At 38.8% G+C, this 20,607-nt stretch overlaps 2 protein-coding genes across 2 annotated transcripts; both read right to left on the bottom strand.

Moving 5' to 3' along the window:
• Window positions 1-449: 449 nt before the first annotated feature.
• On the bottom strand, window positions 450-6,846 carry snx6 (sorting nexin 6). Its single transcript, XM_010892957.5, has 14 exons — window positions 6,721-6,846; window positions 6,518-6,568; window positions 5,696-5,800; window positions 4,893-5,003; window positions 4,530-4,651; window positions 4,021-4,144; window positions 3,560-3,655; window positions 3,272-3,377; window positions 2,435-2,510; window positions 2,271-2,310; window positions 1,992-2,078; window positions 1,659-1,818; window positions 1,397-1,482; window positions 450-1,306 (listed from the first exon to the last, which is right to left on the bottom strand). The coding sequence occupies exons 1-14, from the start codon at window positions 6,829-6,831 to the stop codon at window positions 1,253-1,255; spliced, it is 1,329 nt and encodes a 442-aa protein (XP_010891259.1). The 5' UTR covers window positions 6,832-6,846; the 3' UTR covers window positions 450-1,252.
• A 9,726-nt stretch (window positions 6,847-16,572) lies between these two features.
• On the bottom strand, window positions 16,573-20,479 carry cfl2 (cofilin 2 (muscle)). The gene is made up of 4 exons (XM_010892959.5): window positions 20,312-20,479; window positions 18,394-18,701; window positions 18,036-18,112; window positions 16,573-17,722 (listed from the first exon to the last, which is right to left on the bottom strand). The coding sequence occupies exons 1-4, from the start codon at window positions 20,312-20,314 to the stop codon at window positions 17,610-17,612; spliced, it is 501 nt and encodes a 166-aa protein (XP_010891261.1). The 5' UTR covers window positions 20,315-20,479; the 3' UTR covers window positions 16,573-17,609.
• Window positions 20,480-20,607: the final 128 nt, after the last annotated feature.

The following is a 20,607-nucleotide window of genomic DNA, read 5'->3' as shown; positions in this document are numbered from 1 at the left end:
GTACTTCCGATTTGCGTTTTTCAAAGTAAAAGTCACAAGGGTTCAAAGGTAGGCAACTGTGGATTTGGTTACATAAAGGGTGTTCCCAATCCAGTTATAATTAAGCAGACATATAAAGGTGAGGAAAAATAAAGACCCATCAATTCAAAGGAACATTCTTGTAATATACAATGTTGTATGTTTATGTTAAATGTCAGTGATTCATCTAAAATAAAAAAGTCAGAAATGTTTTAGATGAAACAACCTAATACAAACTGCATAAGATTAATCGTTTTTATCGTTTAACCTTGATATGAAGAGCAGAAATTGTGTATAGGATATTAAAGGTAATTTTCCATTGGCATCCCTTCCATGTTTCTCAGGCTCAAAGGCCTATAAGTGTTTATAACTAGGTAGATGGACAACAGTGTCTACTCAAAACATTGAATAAAATATGTTCAGGGTGGTTCTAAGGTAAACAGTATCATTTATTATTCATATTTTCATAATCATGTTATCATTATCAGTACTATAATTTGTTTCAGCATTCATCCATCTAATACAATGGAAGCTTTGGTCACAGAGTGGAAAAAAACCAGTCATATACAGTGCACTTTAAAAAATCTGGGGAAAACAAAGAAATTGATCCATTTATGTTTTTTTAGTTGGTATTGTTTTTTTTTTGTTTTTTTTTTTACAATACTTGATAGGATTAATCTACATTAAGGCAAACATACGAAGCATTACTTGTCTGGAATGAAAAAACAATAACATCATTTGTATGAATTTTTAAGTAAAGGTATTAGTAAAGATTAAAACAATCATTAGCAGTTGAGTAAGAACTAATACAACATGTACAAGGCTTTTAGTGACACACTTTAATAATAGTAACAATCAGCTCAAGTTCAAACTGAGCAGCATCACAGAAATGGTTTTACTGAAACTATTGGCCTCATTACAAAGCAAAATAATAACAAATAATTAATTTGGACAAACATGACAAATTATATAAATTGGGAGACATTTTTAACAATTAAAAAGTTGAAGTGATTTAATGAAGGTTCTTGTGCTGTGTGGACATAGAAGGTATTCCAAAGCGGCTTCCTGACGTTTTTCCCAGGGTTTGTGGAGGAAGTTTGGTGTCTCGTTGTAGTCATGACTACGAACAGACATCCTGAAAACAAACTGACCCCAGATATGCTCTCTTCCATCTTCTTTGTTAAGACAAGACCAAAGCAGGGAATGCCCTGTACAGTGAACCTTTAGTACACATCTAAGTATCTCCTTTGAGGACCCCGAGACAGCTTTGCAATAACTGTAAATTACCCTGTGGAGATGCAGAGAGACAGAAAATTAGCCGTAACCAGGTGGGAAATACTATAATTTTTTGCTGACAACTATGTTTAATGCAAATCACCTTAGCATGTTTCAGTTCCAGTTCTGCAAGCTCCACCAAGTTCTTTCGGAAGGCTGCTACTCGTCTTGTCTTGAAGTCTATGAGCTCTGTATTCCAGAATAAATAGAACACTATCAGATGTAAAAATCCCTTACATGGTATAACTTTCTACAAGGAAAAATTGGGACTACAATTACATTTTCAACTGAGATATTTTTTGGAAAAGTATAACAATTCAACAAATTGTAATGTTAAGTAAAAAAAACAAGAGTGGATTAAGGACCTTGCTTCGCAGACTCTGAGATTTTCTCAAACTTCTGACAGCACACCTGCTGGCTGGTCTCTGCCTGAAGCACATCTTTGTTTTTTGCCCTGGCTTTGTCCAGAGCTTTATTTGCATTCTCATAATCAACCAGGGCCCTCCCTCGTCTGTACAACAGATCCTAAAGAAAAAGCAGGTTCCATATAGCACATTAATGAATACATCTAAGCTCTGTCTGATGAAACGCCAGGTTGATGAGAAGTTTCTTTAGGAAATGCTTCAATAATACCTTAGAAAACCGCCTACCTGATCATAGCTGTTCAATGATTGGAAAAAGCAGGGTTCATTAGTTACCTTAGCAGCTTGTGACTCTCTGAGGTAATACTTTAGTAAGTCGGCAAGTTTTAGGTCCTCATCCGCAGCCACTCGAGCCTCTATTTTCTGTAAGAGAACAGCAAAAATATGTAAACCTACACAAGATATACATTGCAATCGTTAGATGATTCAATGTTGTGTAGTTGATGTGTAGTTTTGGGCTATAATGTACATGTACTTATTCACTTAATTGACAATGCTTCAGTGTTAATTTCTGGGACCCAACAAGTTTACAAAATTACATCATATATAACATACCCGTGTTTTCTCAAACAGCTCAGAGACTTTCAAGAAAAATCTGGAAAACAAAGTTCCTTAAGTTATTATTTCTTAAATTCTTTCAGATTTTTTTCTTAGATAAAGTTTATGCATTGCAGGTAGCAGACAGTTTGGAGAAAAGGGGAAATAATTTAGTCCAGTACTTGCACACATCTGTGGAGTCTTGGGTTCCTAAAGTGTACAGTGTGGAGGCGATTCTATTGATGTCATCTGCAGCACCTGCAACAAAGAAAAGTCACACAACATCCCGTGACATTCCAAATAACACCTCAAAACCTGTACACTTCAACAAAGATGGTCAGACAATAATTTACAGAATGCAAGCATACATCTTTTACAAATAATCTCCATTAAAATGTTTTATCTGCAAACACTAAATATGTAGTGAGTCACTTCTCAAATAACGTTGTGGTATCATGTTTTAATGCTGTGGAAATCTGGTAGACTACAAAACGTAAGGACATCACTTCCCGAACTCAAGTTTAGGACTAACAGGTGTATTCATCACAGGGGATGACAGAGGACTAGCTCTACTAAGGGAGACATTTCTGAAGCTTTGTCAGCACTGCTGTAAGTTATGGAACTAATTTCTCTTTGATATAAAAATCTTTCCAGGAAGAATGTGTTTAGGAACGTTTGAGTCCACGGTCATCCCCAACATTGTAAGATTGACTGACCCAGCTCCAAATAAACAAATAACAGCACAAACTTACCCATTTCCATATTTGTCAGCGAATTAATGTAAAACAAAAAATAGACGTAAAATACAACGCACAGCACAAAGACAGACAGGCTGGTTTCCACAAACATTAAAACATCATCCTAAAGTGACTCACACATTCCCACTCATTAAGCATTTAACTACTTTTAATGATAATTTATTTTACATTAATCTGGATTACTGATCAAAATGCATACATGCATATAGCCAAAATCTTACCTAGTATGTGGAGATTTTGAGTTGGAGAGGAGAGACTTACTTTTGTGAGACCTGATCATTCTATCAGATTTGGCGGAGGCATCTTTGACACGATTATGGTATTCTAAAAGGAATGTCTTCTCATGCTCAAAGAAATCATCTACATCCTGAAATTCAAAACACAATGTCTGACTTCATACATATACAAATTAAGGGAAACAAATGTTACAAATATTAATAATGCAAACAATGTTTTTGAGCAATGGCCAAATACTGAAATGTAAGACTCAAAGTTCAATCCCCATTTGCTTCCTGTATGGATTTACAAAAACACATGAACCGAACACACCTTCACCCCAGCCACTAACACACCGTCTGCTGACTTCACCACGTTCTTGAAGAAATCTTCCATCTTCTCCCTCTTGTTTTTACCTCGTACACTCAGCTGTGATCAAAATATCAGGTAAGGAGAAACTGATGAGGACCAAATGTATGCTGGTCGATGAGTAACAACACAAATGGGTTTAGATCACTAAAACATTCATACAATCCTGACACATAAGCCAAGTAGGCCCCTAGTGGTGCAGTGGTCTATGTAACAGCCCTGCAGTAGATCAAGGACACGTTAAATCCAAATCCCAAGGCTGTCAATGGTAACTCTGGTCCATAGCTGTACTGCATATAGTCATGACCCCTACATATAGTCATGACCCCTACATATAGTCATGACCCCTACATATAGTCATGACCCCTACATATAGTCATTGAAATGAATCGGAATCCTGGTCTTGTAATCAGGATGCAACTTACGTCTTGGTTGTACTCTAAAAACACATGGAAGTTCAGGTCTTTCCTCAAGACAGGATGGGCAGCCACACGGCAAAGAAACACTTCATGCATTGCCACTGTTTTCTTGAAGATAGCCAAGTATTCCCTGAAAAACATTTAGCCAAAATGTTAACCAATGGCAGTCATTTGAATGCATGTGCCCCAACCAAGCCATTATGCAGATAAAACACTACGTTAGAGCAGCATGGGGCATGTTGTGTAGGAAGAAAACACTGACACAATGTTACTTTATAAAGCATTTGAACCATCTTTTTTGCAATATCATTGATCGGTTTTTAAAGACTATCACGAAGCACATTAAATAATGACTAACTTTGTGAATCTATTTGCTGTGACGTTATGAACACAGCCTTCTGCCTGATTGGAGGAGCATATAAGCCGGATAACTTCAATAATCATAAATTAAAATGAATTATATGTATATCGCCAAGCTCTAAAATTAACCCAACCATTAAATCTAAACCACTCACGCTTCAAGTTCCTGTTTCATTTTGGTGAACTCTTCTTTTGTCATGGAACCTTCACCTTCCCCAAGTTTTTGTAACTTCTCTCTGGAAGCATCGAAGTCAGGTCTTGGTGGGGCTGGGGGAATCTATAGTGAAAATCACTATTACGTTTAAATCAGGAAAGTGCTAACTTTATTATTACAGGGGACCAGGGAGTACGAACAAGACAGGCGATTGACAATAAGCAGACTCCCCCAAAAACATTTACCAGTTTTTTCACCTCCTGAATGAAAAAACTGTGCCCGAGGTAGAACATAATTCCCTATACGGTACATTTCATTTAGAGTGCCATTTGCAGTGCCTACACTGAAGGAGCTCAGTACTTACAATGTAGCCTGCATATTCTTCATTCTCCACAAAAGAGTCGTGAAGCCAGATGAACTCCTCGTGCTGTCTCACCACTGAGAACTCATTCTGCTTGAAGTTAGGAAGAGTGCTCTGGGAAACAACAATTGCAATTACAAGTTATTAGTAGTACAGGTGATACTAGAACGCAGAGACAAATACAGAAGAATGTGTGTGGAACGTAGATATCTCATGTGAAAACATCTGTCTGGAAATTAGAACTTGAATAAACAAGCTTTGATCTGTCATCATGATCACATTGATCATGTAGAGTCAAGTCAATGATTAACCCTATTTTATTGGAATTTCCCAAGTCCTCGGAGGACTTATAAAATCAGCTGCAGAAAAATAAACCATTACATTATAAGGTTGCACTTCTCAGGGGCAGGTAATGGCCACTGGAATTCTCTATTCATTTGCATTCCATGAGAACAAACTTTAATTTGCATAAATGCACACGTTTCAAGCAGACAACATTAATCTGGAGAGATCAACAGCTGTGGAACATAACAGCAAGTAAATTGTCATGAATGTCACTATAGTAGCAACTGCTAGGATGTATTCAACTGAACATTAAGTCAAAATGTTGCAGGTCTTTTCTTCTTTTGTTAAAAATGACAAAACGGAGAGGGTACTAGCTAAATTTGTTCAATAGAAAATAGAAAATACAAAACACTAAAACATTTGGTTTGAATACAAATGAATGAATACACCCCAGACACTTTCGTTTGCCAAATATCAGGGAAAATTTTAAGAAATATGGATAAGTAACTAAACCGTCTTACCTTAGTATGGACGGTAAATTTAACCTTATCCCGCTCACTCAATGCATCGGAAATATCTACTTGAAGTGTTGCATCAGTTTGGAGGTCAACATTGACTGCCCTAGGCTGTAAAAGATTGTAACAGATGTTAGTATTTAGTATTGTATTTACTGACAAGCAAATTAGCTACATCATCACGTTTACCAGACTACAGTTGGCTAACTTACATATAATACAATTGACAACTGTTTTCCTCGTGTTGGAAGGGAGGGATAACCATATACAAATAAGTAGGTAAAACGTTCAACTTATGTTCACAGAAGCTTTCTTGCTACAACTGGATCCAACAATGACATGAAACGGTTAGTTAGCTCAGTCAAAGTATGCCTCTCATGAGTTATGCAGTGTGCACTGCACATCTTAGCTCTGATAGCAAGCAAGTTGGCCTTCAAAACAATAGCAGTAAGCAAATAAATGTGGATAACTATACGGGTGTCCTACTAGTTAGCAAAGGCAATGTACTTGCGAACAGTGAGCCGATAAAAGAAACGTAGCGAATAAATTAAAACAGTTGCATATAGCTGTCCAGTTAGGAAGTAAACTGACTTCTGATGTGGTGAATCTGGCTAGCCAACTAGCCAGCTAGTAACGCTGAACAAATGTGACGCGTGTTGTTACTGACTGTTAAACACCGTGTCACCTGTCTAACAGCTGATCAGATCAAGCGGTAAGTAATTATTGCGGCAGAACACCAATAGGACAGACAGCTAATATAGCTAACTGCCGTGACCAAAAAGCAAATAGCTAAGAAATCCAGAAAAAAAATCTAAGAAAAAAACTTACTCCTCTGTCCTCCTCCGAGAGGAAATCGGGACCATCGTCCAGCCCTTCTTGCTATGTAAAAAGACAGCGGCATATAACAGCATGCATTAGCCACAGTGACGTTCAAAACGCAAATAACCGTTTATGAATGAATGCCAGATCATTGCTCATATAAAAAAATAAGATGAGCTACATGGCTAGAGTAAATTGTGAATAACACCTACCATCATGGCTGCTGCGGGTGGAGTAGTGAGGAAGTCGTGTGACGTGACGATGCCGCGGTGGGTTCTGAGAGGTGGAGCTTCATCCAAAGTGGGATTTAGGATGAGATTCATTCAAACCCGCCATAGAGATTTTTACGAAATATCAGTATTAACATAAATGCTTGTCACATGCTCCTTCAACAACAACCAGTGCACACTAAGAGAAACGATTACGTATAGGCTCATTTCTAGAAACATCATAATCTACTTTAGTAATCCGTAAACATGTACTATAGAACAATAATGAAATGACACAAAATGCCGTTGACCTTCACAAATCACGCAATGGCTATAAAAAGACAGCCACATTGAAAATACACATCGCCAGTATTAGGGCAATAATTAAGGAATGTAAGAACTGGTACTGTGATAAATCTGCCTGAAAGAGAATGCATGTGTATTTTGACACCATGCACAATGAGATGGATAGTTCCAAGAATCTGTGTCAGAGAATTGCATAAGTAATTAAAGCAGTAAGAAGTGATGTAATGTCATAGCCTAGAACGAGATCATATACCACAGCTATGACATCTCATCACTACTTACTACTCCACTTATATTGGTAACCTAAGAACAGCTCTGTTGTATATTGACCATACACCACACCCCCCCATGCCTTATTTCTACCATATACCATGGCTATCAGCCAATCAGCATTCAAGATTCTAAGCACCCGGTTTATGAGGGACCATATTCTACGTCTATAACATGACATCACTATTTACTGCTCTAATTGCGTTGGTAACCGATTTATAAGAGAAATAAGGCATCTCTGTGGTTTGTGATATATTGCCAATGAGCTCTTAAACCCTACCAGCGCCTTGTTGCTTACTTACATTATTGGAATTGGATCAAAACACCCGGGGCAGAACCATAATTACCAGCTTAGTGACGCCACTGGTGTTGAAGTCAAGTGAGGTCACACAGCTAACAGATGAACAGTTGTGAAGAAAGGCATAGTTTTGTGTTGCATATGTATATACATAATGTAGGGGTAATTTAGGTCTTCAACCCTCTCCTGGAGACCCCCCAGCCATCTCACAGTTTAGTTTTTGCCCTGAAATAGCTCACCTGATTCAGCAGGTAAGGGCTTTTTAATGAGTTAAAAAGTTTATGATGGTCCCCAGGAGAGTGTTGAAGACCTATGGTAGGATATTTCTGAGTAAACACACCTGAATCTGTTGGTAATTGATCATTTGATATATTAACCAATTGATTCAGAAACAACAGGGTTTCCATGACTTTTGCCAATTTTACGTGTGTATCATCAAGAGTTTAAGGAACTTTTTTTTATTCAGAGGGTCTTTGTTCGGTGTAATAAACTACTATACCTAACCTGACCACAAAGACAGTATTTTGTAAGAATACAATAGCACAGAATCGAAGTTACTGATCTTCCTCTTGACCTACCTCCCTGCAGAATATTGTGAAACGTGTTCAGAACAGCTGACTTAAAATTCTATTGCAGATACTAGGTCTGGGAAGGGAGGAAAACAGGAAAAACATAATTGAAATCAGTCTTAAGGAGGGAAAAGGCGTGTCTACAACTAATCTTGAAAGTATTGTTATGGAATTAATTTAAATATTTGTGCTGTCTATTATTCATGACACACACTGAGGAAAAACATTATTTGATCCCCTGCTGATTTTGTACGTTTGCCCACTGACAAAGAAATGATGAGTCTATAATTTTAATGATTTATGGTTTATTTGAACAGTGAGTGACAACAACAAAATCCAGAAGAACGCATGTCAAAAAATTCATAAATTGATTTGCATTTTAATGAGTGAAATAAGTATTAGATCCCCTCTCAATCAGAAAGATTTCTGGCTCCCAGGTGTTTTTTATACAGGTAACGAGCTGAGATTAGGAGCACAATCTTAAAGGGAGTGCTCCTAATCTCAGTATGTTACCTGTATAAAAGACCCCTGTCCACAGAATTGAAATTGAATTTTGAAATCTATCAGACCATGGCCAAGACCAAAGAGCTGTCCAAGGATGTCAGGGTCAAGATTGTAGACCTACACAAGCCTGAAATGTGCTACAAGACCATCGCCAAGCAGCATGGTGAGAAGGTGACAACAGTTGGTGCGATTATTCGCAAATGGAAGAAACACAAAAGAACTGTCAATCTCCCTCAGTCTGGGACTTCATGCAAGATCTCACAATGTGGAGTTGTAATGATCATGAGAACGGTGAGGAATCAGCCCAGAACTACACAGGAGGATCTTGTCAATGATCTGAAGGCAGCTGGGACCTTAGTCACCAAGAAAACAATTGGTAACACATTACAGCATGAAGGACTGAAATCCTGCAGCGCCTGCAAGGTCCCCCTGCTCAAGAAAGTACATGTACAGGCCTGTCTGAAGTTTGTTAATGAGCATCAGAATGATTCAGTGGAGAACTGGGTGAAAGTGTTGTGGTCAGATCAAAATCGAGTTCTTTGGCATCAGCTCAACTCACTGTGTTTGGAGGAGGAATGCTGCTTATGACCCCAAGAACACCATGCCCCCACCGTCAAACATGGAGGTGGAAACATTATGCTTTGGGGGTGTTTTTCTGCTAAGGGGACAGGACAACTTCACTGCATCAAAGGGACATGGTCGTGGATGGGTATTCCAGCATGACAGTAACTCCAAAACACAAGGCCAAGGCAACAAATGAGTGGCTCAAGAAGATGCACTATCTCAAGAAGAAGTGGCCTAGGCAGTCTCCAGACCTTAATCCCATAGAAAATCTGTGGAGGGAGCTGAAGGTTTGAGTTGCCAAATGTCAGCCTCAAAACCTTAATGAATTGGAGAAGATCTGCAAAGAGGAGTGGGACAAAATCCTTCCTGAGATGTGTGCAAACCTGGTGGCCAACTACAAGAAACGTCTGACCTCTGTGATTGCCAACAAGGGTTTTGCCACCAAGTACTAAGTCATGTTTTGCCGAGGGTATTGAATTTTTTTTCGTTAAAATGCAAATCAATTTATAACATTTTTGACATGTATTTTTCTGGATTTTTTTGTTGTTATTCTGTCTCTCACTGTTCAAATAAACATACCATTAAAATGATAGACTGATCATTTGTTTGTCAGTGGGCAAACATACAAAAATCAGCAGGAGATCAAATAATTATTTCGCTCACTGTACACATCAAGCATGAACTGTATATAATTACCACTAGATGGCATTAAACACCAGTCATGCTTGATGTACACATCAAGCATGGCATGTATATAATTACCACTAGATGGCATTAAACACTAGTTTTGGGGAAGCTATTCACATTTTTTTACCAAGCTATCAATACTCTACATTTACAGCACAGTAGATCAGGCTTATATATTTGTTAAAGGTGCACTCCCGTGACATGATCACCCCATTGAAAGTGCCAAGCTCATTCAAAAGCACATTGTTCTACAAAGGTGATCTCACTTTTTCTAAGTGACCTAACCTTGTCTTAGATCACAATCACAATCAAAATGAGGTTCAGGTGTGCAGGAGGTTGTTTGGGTAGGGGGATACCCTGCTTTCTCTGTTTTAATAGGCTAGAAGTAGTTGTCACCTCTTATTATGTCTTCAAAACCAGTGGTTGTTTCGCAAGGTGGTACTTTTTAGCTGAAAAGACATATCAGATGGACGATCATGCAAAGGGAATGCACCTTTAAATGCAACCATGGTAGCTTTCTGCATGTTACATTAGCCCTGGGAATGTAGTAAATAAATAATAAATATAGATGAATAAATTCTAAGAAAAGAAAACTACTTTCATTGTATCTATGTAAAAAAGGTGGGTAAACTGTAATGCAAATAATTTATTAAAAAGTTAAAATGTTAAAATACAGACAATCAGGTTAATTTCAGGGTATTTTTGATTCATATTGCAATGGCTCTGAAGATAGAGGTTGTACTAGTTTTTACAGATTTTCAAGAACTCACTAGTTGACAGTTCTTTTTGAGATTGTGAAACAGTCACAGTTTATAATGATTCCAAATTACTAGAAGAGCTGCACATTGCTATAAATTCTGAATACTGTTTCGTTTGCAACCAGGAAATGTAGAAGCCCATTTCTACCACTGCAGTAACGCAGTCAGGGAAATTCACAAATTTGATGCCACATATGTTAATACCATATTAACACACATATGTAGGTAACAGAACATTGGTGAAATTTCCCCTCAAAGATTGGGCTCTGCAATCTCAGTTGTGACTGTATTGTTGGGGAACGCATTAACTCAGTGCATGTGTACCAGCCAATGGCCTCAGGAGATACAGGTGCTGGTCATAAAATTAGAATATCATCAAAAAGTTGATTTATTTCAGTGATTCCATTCAAAAGTTACACTTTTATAATTTATACATTCATTCCACACAGAGTGATATATTTCAAGTGTTTATTTATTTTAATATTGATGATTATAACTGACAACTAATGAAAAACCCAAATTTCAGTATCTCAGAAAATTAGAATATTGTGAAAAGGTTAAATTTTGAAGACACCTGGTGCCACACTCTAATCAGCTAATTAACCCAAAACACCTGCAAAGGCCTTTAAATGGTCTCTCAGTCTAGTTCTGTAGGCAACACAATCATGGGGAAGACTGCTGACTTGACAGCTGTCCAAAAGACGACCATTGACACCTTGCACAAGGAAGGCAAGACACAAAAGGTCATAGCTAAAGAGGCTGGCTGTTCACAGAGCTCTGTGTCCAAGCACATTAATAGAGAGGCGAAGGGAAGGAAAAGATGTTGTAGAAAAAAGTGTACAAGCAATAGGGATAACCGCACCCTGGAGAGGATTGTGAAACAAAACCCATTCAAAAATGTGGGGGAGATTAACAAAGAGTGGACTGCAGCTGGAGTCAGTGCTTCAAGAACCACCACGCACAGACGTATGCAAGACATGGGTTTCATTCCTTGTGTCAAGCCACTCTTGAACAAGACACAGCGTCAGAAGCGTCTCGCCTGGGCTAAAGACAAAAAGGACTGGACTGCTGCTGAGTTATGTTCTCTGATTAAAGTAAATTTAGCATTTCCTTTGGAAATCAAGGTCCCAGAGTCTGGAGGAAGAGAGGAGAGGCACATAATCCACATTGCTTGAAGTCCAGTGTAAAGTTTCCACAGTCAGTTATGGTTTGGGGTGCCATGTCATCTGCTGGTGTTGGTCCACTGTGTTTTCTGAGGTCCAAGGTCAACGCAGCCATCTACCAGGAAGTTTTAGAGCAATTCATGCTTCCTCCTGCTGACCAACTTTATGGAGATGCAGATTTCATTTTCCAACAGGACTTGGCACCTGCACACAGTGCCAAAGCTACCAGTACCTGGTTTAAGGACCATGGTATCCCTGTTCTTAATTGGCCAGCAAACTCGCCTGACCTTAACCCTATAGAAAATCTATGGGGTATTGTGAAGAGGAAGATGCGATACACCAGACCCAATAATGTAGAAGAGCTGAAGGCCACTATCAGAGCAACCTGGGCTCTCATAACACCTGAGCAGTGCCACAGACTGATCGACTCCATGCCACGCCGCATTGCTGCAGTAATTCAGGCAAAAGGAGCCCCAACTAAGTATTGAGTGCTGCACATGCTCATACTTTTCAGTTGGCCAACATTTCTAAAAATAATTTTTTTGTATTGGTCATATAAGTAATATTCAAATTTTTTGAGATACTGAATTTGGGATTTTCATTAGTTGTCAGTTATAATCATCACAATTAAAAGAAGTAAACATTTGAAATGTATCAGTCTGTGTGTAATGAATGAATATAATATACAAGTTTCACTTTTTGAATGGAATTAATGAAATAAATCAACTTTTATATGATATTCTAATTTCATGACCAGCACCCGTATGCTTAGAGGAAGCCTGTGAGGATCTTTGACCATCTTACACATGCTGTGGGGATGCAACTATGAGGCAAGGCCATTATTGGGTATTGGACAGGAGAAAAACATAGGCTAAATTTAAATAAAATTACAGTGCTTAGACTGTGGGGTTTATAGTGGAGCTCCCTAAGACTGTGGAGTTCTTCCTTAAACCAAAGTGTCCATCTAAACAAAACTGTATTTCATGACATGAAATAGGAATAATAAGATCACCATTTTGCATCGTTTCTTCTTTGTATGTATTTTTTTTCTTATTGGACTGAGTCACAGGAGCGACTCTATACAGTCTTTGCATACCATTGTCCAAAGTGAATTGTTATTTTTTTATTCACATTTAACTAAAATAAACAAGGTCTGAATACTTGTGTGCGTATTTTGTTAATTATCTGTTATTTATCTTAGCTTTTGTATTAACACACAACACTGGTCCCACAGCTCTGATGAATGTAACAGAAAACCTTCAATCACAATGCAGTGAAAAATAACATTTTATATGAAATATGAAATTAGAGCAGTTCTTAATATGTTTGATGAGATGGGAGAACTTCATACATTAAGAAACTTTCTAGATCCTTCAGTTTGGTCCTCAGTGTTGGACTCTCTTCATCTCACACCACAGGTTCTTCAGCTCACACCACAGGTTCTTCAGCTCACACCACAGGTTCTTCAGCTCACACCACAGGTTCTGCAGCTCACACCACAGGTTCTTCAGCTCACACCACAGGTTTGAATAGAGTAAAGGTCATGGGACAGAGAATGCCATGGTCAAATCTGTGTTTGTGTGGATCGGGAGGGATGATTTGAAGTTCATTGTTATGCTAGAAGATCCTAAAGATGTACAGAGGACAGCCCACAAATTAGGTTATTTTCTGCATGTACATCCCTTGATTTATGTCAAACCCACATAGAATGTTTGTGTGGACAGTGTGGCAGTCCACAGTACCTTTCAAATTTGAAGGGGTAAAAGCAGAAAGAAATCTCTCTATTGGACCATTGACACAATGGTGAATTTAGTCTTGAACTGTGTGTCCTAGAAACATGCTATTTTTATGATGCCGAGAAGCTCTGTAACAAAATCTGAGGTAAATCTGACTAGCAAAATCTCCCATTCAGTTTGGTCAAATGGACTATTTCAGGGCTATTGAACTCCAATCCTGCAGACTGCAACACTTCCAGTTTTTCTCTTCCTATTAAGGAACTTAATCAGACCCGGGACTCAACATAAGCGCAATTAACCACTAGGTAAAAAAACAAGTGTTTGGGCCATCCAGGAACAGAGCTGAATATTCCTGATCAATGGTATGGGGCGGCAAATAAGCACTATTTCGTGGTTATAGTATGGGCCAGCAACCTGTAGTTTCATGGTACATTGCTGTTGTATTTCACTCTGGATAGGAGCATCTGCTAAAACACTAAACATGTTTTCGTTTTTGTAGATCCCTTGAATCAAGCTGGTTGATGTGCAATAAAGTTGCAACCACAACAATCAAATATTATCATAAGGATCTGTCCATGACACACAAAGGCCAAGCAAATGGGATCTGAAGTTGACAAAATATGATTTATGACTTTGTGGACAATATCCTGGATATATGACCATTTACATGCAGCTAACATTTGGCTTCGTCACCCCAGTGAAGAAAATATCTGAAAGAGGCCATTCTCAGCAACATTTAAATAAGGGCTTGACTTAATGAGTCTGATGTACTTACATATATGTTGTAATGGCAAAAAAACACAAAAACGCAAAACAAATGTTACCGTCAGAATGTGAGGTGTCATATGTAACCTAATCACAGCATCAGCATGACTTGTTTTTCCATTTTGCAATCCTCAGAAATTGAGAAAGATGTTTTGACATGGTACAGAAGTGTGACACCTTGTTGCTTCATAAGAACAGCTAGAGGCCAACTTTAATTTTTGTCCGGCTCTTCTCTAATCTTTTCTTTTTTTAATTTGATCTCTGGTCCAGACTCTCTGATTTTCATCATTTGAGATGAAGACTGGGAGAGATTGGGACGGGAGATGAGAGAGTTGTAAAGAGACAAAATCAAGATCTTCTAAACTATGGTCTGGTACTGTAGTGGAAGCTGAGAGCAGTGTCTGACTTGTGTTGATTAGTGTGAATGATGTCACATATTACATTTACACAACAATGTCAATGTTAACATTCAGGCTATTCTTTGGGTGCTGAGAACTATAGTTTTCCTTCAATAAACCATAATATAAACAGAATTAAAACATCTCCCAGGCCTTTTATCAACTGTTATTTCTTACCTCAGCTCCTTCTCAAACCCAATGAATGAGAAAGCTAGCAGTCCCTTCCTTCAGTGGTTTTCAGGAGACAAGGAAAACGCAGTTGATAAAAGGCCATACTCAGGTAGTAAACAGCAGCAATGTTAAAAGAAATTCAGAGAAAATGTCACTAATAAGTTGGACAATAAATTGCTACATATGTCTATAATTATAGGCGACACGCAATACAATAGCTAGTTGTGATCAGCCTGTTAGCGTGGAGACTTGTTTCAAGGTAATGAGAGGTCACTTGTTTATTTTCAGCTCACTTGGATGACAGGCACTTTGTTTAACATCTACTTTTTTAAGTCAAAGATAATAATAAAACAAATGGGGTACTCCAGCTAGTATCATTCCACCCGCCCTTCATCCAAACATTTCATTACCGTCATCATTATCTAGCACACTCTGGTTTCGCTATCAGCCACACAGTGCCAGAATCTTTGGGAAAAGCATTCTTTCCCCAGGTGCCTTCAGCACCTAGGAATGTGCTTTGAAAATGCAAATAAGAAAAACTACATTTGAATGTAAATAACTGAGCTAGACAAAGCAATTTGCTTGCCATTACAACTCTCTAATTCCCACAGCCTAATGTGCAAGCTCTGACCGGCGGTGATTATGAGCCTGGAATACCAACCCGTAGTTGATCAGAATGGAGCAACATGCCTGTACTTCAGGCCTGTTCAAGGTAAATATTTATTGCGTTTTTGGTTGGGAGCCCATGTTTGTCTGACTTGTATATATAGATGCTATAAAGCAGAATCCAAGGCCATGTGTAATATCCTCAACCAAGAGACCAGAAAGTTCCAGGCACTTCTGAAGACACAACCGAGTACTTCTCATTGCTTACTGAGTTGTATTCTAGTCACTCAAAAATGTTACATACAGAGCATTTTCAAAGTGTCGTTGGGGGTAAAATCAATACCAATCTACGCCATTTATCCCAACTGCCAGAGTGGGCGGCTAGCTGAGTCAGATAGTTGTCCGTCAGCAGAGTACAACATCTACCATATTCCTTCTATTCTGTTCTGAGTGTAGAAAGAGTTCTTGGTAGAGATCAAGTGTAGGCTGCTCTACTATAACAGGGCCTCCCATTCATTGCTCTTTGAAAGCTTGTCCAGTTTTGCCATTTGTGGACAACGATGACAAGACACAAAAGCATGTGTTGGCCATAAATAGCTCTGACCAGCAGAGGATTGCTCCCTGCCTGCAGATCAAATTCTCCACGGGAGAAACAGCCGGCCTGGCCCTCAGCCCAGCTGCAATGGAAGACACAACTCGTCTCTCCTGGAACACACTTCGCCATACTCAAATGAAGGGACGCATCAGCCTGCTCACGAGAATTTACAGGGTAAAAGATACCGACATCAAATTTGCAAGATGCAATTGTTAGTGTTAATGTTGAAAGAGCACCACACAGCACCCAAGATACAATACATAAAAAAAAAAACATCTGAAAATATCACGGGGCTGAAACAATTCCCAGTTCCACATGAACAAAATAATGTCTCCATCTAAATGTTTGCTAACATGTACTTCCCTGAACAGATGACAGATGATTGTCACTCACTACGTCTGGTTCAAATAAATGAAACACTAACCAATGCAATGTAGCAAATCAGAGTCAGGTTGAAAGACCAGATCCTTTCTATTTCCTGTTTGGAAATTTGTCATGCATTTCTTTATTGCTGCCCAACCCTCCTGATGAACACATCAGATACACACAAACAACCCAGGACAGAGAACACTTTCTGTAATCTGCCACAAGGTTTTATTGCAAAGTGGCATCCTCCTCACCCGATCTCAAAAACAATGTTCCACTTAAGGCTCCAAATGCACATATGTATTGCCATCTTTACTGGTATATTTGAATTACTTTTCTTTTAGTGTTAAAAAACTGCAAGCACCACCCCTCTGTTTAACTGTGGTGTACTGTACATTCAAATGAAAGTAAGGCAACAATTCAACAGTCAAATATGTATCTGTTCTTGTCCATATGCATAACAGGAATGAAAACTGAGGTAACATCTCTATATAGTTGACATAAATACAGATATTCTTTAGTTATTCTCAAACCTTTTTGTCTTAACTTGTAGTGTAAAAACAAAAAAAGTGCTTAGTATATGTTATATGCGTAGTCTGTTACGTGTTTTGCCATGTCGAATAACATATTGGATTCGATATAACAGTTCAAATAAATAAGTCAGCCATATGAAAAACCTCATTAGTGCAAAATACTTGCTAGTACCTGTAACCCTGGGCAATGAATATGACTGTCAAGGCATAGAAAGCGTTCCCATGTCCCTACACTGCTGAGAATCTATTCATCACATTTGCAAAGTGGCAAAAACAGTGCTTAACTTTGTTTTTGTTGTGGGAGTGTTATTCATCTCAGGTAGTATGGTGCTTCTGTTCATATTTGTTTGGCAAAAACACATGTGTGATCATACCTTGAAGTTTTTTTTTTTCAAAAAACTACCAGGATTGTTTTTTGAAAAAGTCAGCTGGCAAAATATCATTTTTTTTGTTGCATATGTTAATGAGATCTCCTTCATGTGGAAAAAAAAAAAAAAGTATGGACAAAAAAGCCTAAAGCTATTCCTTTAGGATCAAATGATATAAACACTAGCTGCTTAGATGAAAGCGTCTGGAATCCAGATGGCACATAGAACAGTACATTTACAATGGTAACCCTTCTAGTGATACCACCACGTTCCCTCCCAACTTGTCTGCCAGGGTGGCACGGTCCTGGATGTCATCTAATCCATTCACTTGCCATTCGTGTTTGATACCTGAAAAACAAAAGGGTTTATCAAGCTGATTCCCTTCTGTTCGAATACTGAAAACCGATGAGGCACTTACATAATTCCAGGAAATGCTTGATACCACATATTCTTAACAAATATGGGTCTATGGGTTTAAACGGGAATGGTATACTGAATAACTTCCATAGAAACAGCCTATTCAGAGAACACCGACTGGGAAATGGTCACAAATGTTTTAGACATGCTAGTTGTGTAAAAGAAAACGGTTTAGCTATGCCAATTCTGACATCGCCTGAACAAATTCCAGGAATAATAGTGGGATACCGCTATTTTCACTTACCTGTGAACTTCTTTTTAATGGCATCTTTCGAACTAGCATATATCATCTTGCTTTTCAGGGGAGCACCCTCAGGTGCCCTGGAACACAGAGAATGACAACCATTTAATACTTTTCTCATTTCACAATCATATCGCACAAGTCAAAGAAGCATCCATGTTTGTGTTCCTCAAACCTCGCTATACTGCAATTCTTTACATTACAACAAGTATGGACTAATTCAGTGCCAGTTCCCATTGAATGGGGTGAAAAGTCAGATCCAGGATGACTTTCAAACACCACCCCAGCCAAGACGGGCTTCTAAAAAACATTGTTGACAGTGGCTTTGTACCATCTAAACTACCATTAAAGGAAAACGTACCAAAATATAAATACCAGGTCTTCTTTCTTGGATTCTTTTGTTTCGTATGTGGCATCATATAAGCCATATCTGCAGTCATTGAGAGGTAGAAGCTTGACAAAACAGGCATACGGGTCATCCACAGACTCCCCAATGTCACCGACCAGGATCCACTTGCCCTCCTCTACAATAATCTTTTTCTTGTCATCACTGAGGCAAAACAGCACAGCCTTTTTACGCTTTTTTACATCTTCTGTAGAGGATGACTTCCTGACTTTCATGTCATTGAAGACCTTAATGACTTCATCATTGACAGTGACACCAGAGGCCTGGGGAAAGATGGAACAGTAAGGGTTCAGGTGTGGTTTAGGAACCTATGAATCAGATGATGTAGCATCTAGATGATGTAGCCTCTTCTGGTTAATACAAAGCCAAACAGTGAAACATGTAGCTGCCACTCAATATGTAAAGCATGCAGGGATGGTCAAAAGATGTTGTTTGACCTAACATTAGAATGGGGAAGACGTGTGATTTAAGCAACTTCAACTGTGTAATGGTATTAGTGCCAGACACGGTCCCAGCATTTCATAAACAACCGATAGGGGATATTCACAAGCTAGTTGTGTAAATGTTCAGAAAATAGTGCAAAAATCTACAAAATATCCAGTGAACAATGAGAATTGCCATACTTGTTCAAGCCGACGGAAAGACCAAAAATACTCAAATAACCAATATTTAAAACTGTGGTGTGCAGAAGGGCATCTCTGAACACAAAATGTGTCAAACGTTGAGGCTGACTTGATGAGTGTACCTAATAAAGTGACCAGTGTGTTAGTTATTCTCTGGTAAAAAGGGAACATTGCTGCTGAGGCACAGCAGATTGTGAATGTGAATTCGGATTCTGATGTGGACAGGAATCTAACTACCTACAACACAGGGCTGGCACATGCTTTACCTAACAAGGTCTCTTTGAGAGGATATTAGAGAAACAAACCTTTACACATAGTTCCAGTACATGACTCATGCAGGAGGAATTACAAATGACTGGTGCATTGATCACACCCATCCTTTCCTTTGACACACAGTTATAATGGATCAACATTATGTTATTGTGACACTACTTGCCTGTACACCTGCTGAGTCACTTTAAATGCCCCACAAAGGTTATCACCAGCCCAACGTGTTATCTCTATGAAGACATAGACCAGAAAGCCAAGCCAAAGGCAACAGGACATTCCAACACATTGGTGCGGCCACTGCTGCTAGCAGCAAAATCTGGCTCAGTCTCAACACTGTACGCCACGAGACTCGTTGACCACTGAATGACCACGGTTCTAGACTGGGAACCAAGTCAATTATGTCAAGAAACGTTTTGCATGTTTAGCAAAAGTAAACGAGTATGGGAACATCTTGCCTTTACTAAAGCGAACTGTTAAACATTCGCAATAAACCAGGACAAAACTTGTAACGGCCATGTATCTTATCGAGCTTACTGTGTAAATAAACATAAAAGGCATTGCCAGCGTGTATGCAATTAGTTAGCAAGGCAACTTAGCTAGCCTCATAATCTAAAAGTTTCGCTAACTTGCAATGATAGTACCGACCGTTAGATAGCGGACTGCTCTATAATTAGGTTAAAATGGCCGCCTGAGGCTGAAGGCCCGGTAGCAATCCTAAATTGGAACTGATTATACAAGACAAATCACGGTAATACACTGGACAATATTAAACACACATTACTTAAAAGGCTCACCAGTGTGGAATGCCCACCCAACTAACCAGCAATCAAACATGTCAGTGGTGCGAAAGCAAGCAAGCGTAGCCAAGTCAAATAAATCCCAAATCAATAAAGTTACAAAAAGTTAAATCTGAACTGACGCCCCCCCCCCACAAAAAAAAAAAATTAATTAAAACGTATAGAAACGGAAATAAATCTTACCATGTTGCCCGATCGTCAGTCCGGTTATATATGCTATTGTGTGGAGAAATCTTTCGGGATAAATAGCGAAAGGAATGTGAACGACCCGACCGGGGGTGTAGAGAGCGAGAAAGGGGGAGGCAAGGAGCTCGCGAGTATGAGCTAACTGTACTGCACTTGCTGCGGGCGGGATCGGGAATGTGATTGGAAGAGCTAGGATGACTATGTCCTGTGACATACGGTTGACAACGTCGATCGGATGAATAGCGGACTTGCATTTGTATATGCTCAACTAAGGGGTGTATTAAACTAAATAG

Source organism: Esox lucius, chromosome 15 (assembly GCF_011004845.1).
Source record: "Esox lucius isolate fEsoLuc1 chromosome 15, fEsoLuc1.pri, whole genome shotgun sequence".
In the NCBI taxonomy this organism is placed as follows: Eukaryota; Metazoa; Chordata; class Actinopteri; order Esociformes; family Esocidae; genus Esox; species Esox lucius.
The sequence above is the reverse complement of the archived record's forward strand: the minus strand, read 5'-3'. Positions and strand labels throughout refer to the sequence as shown.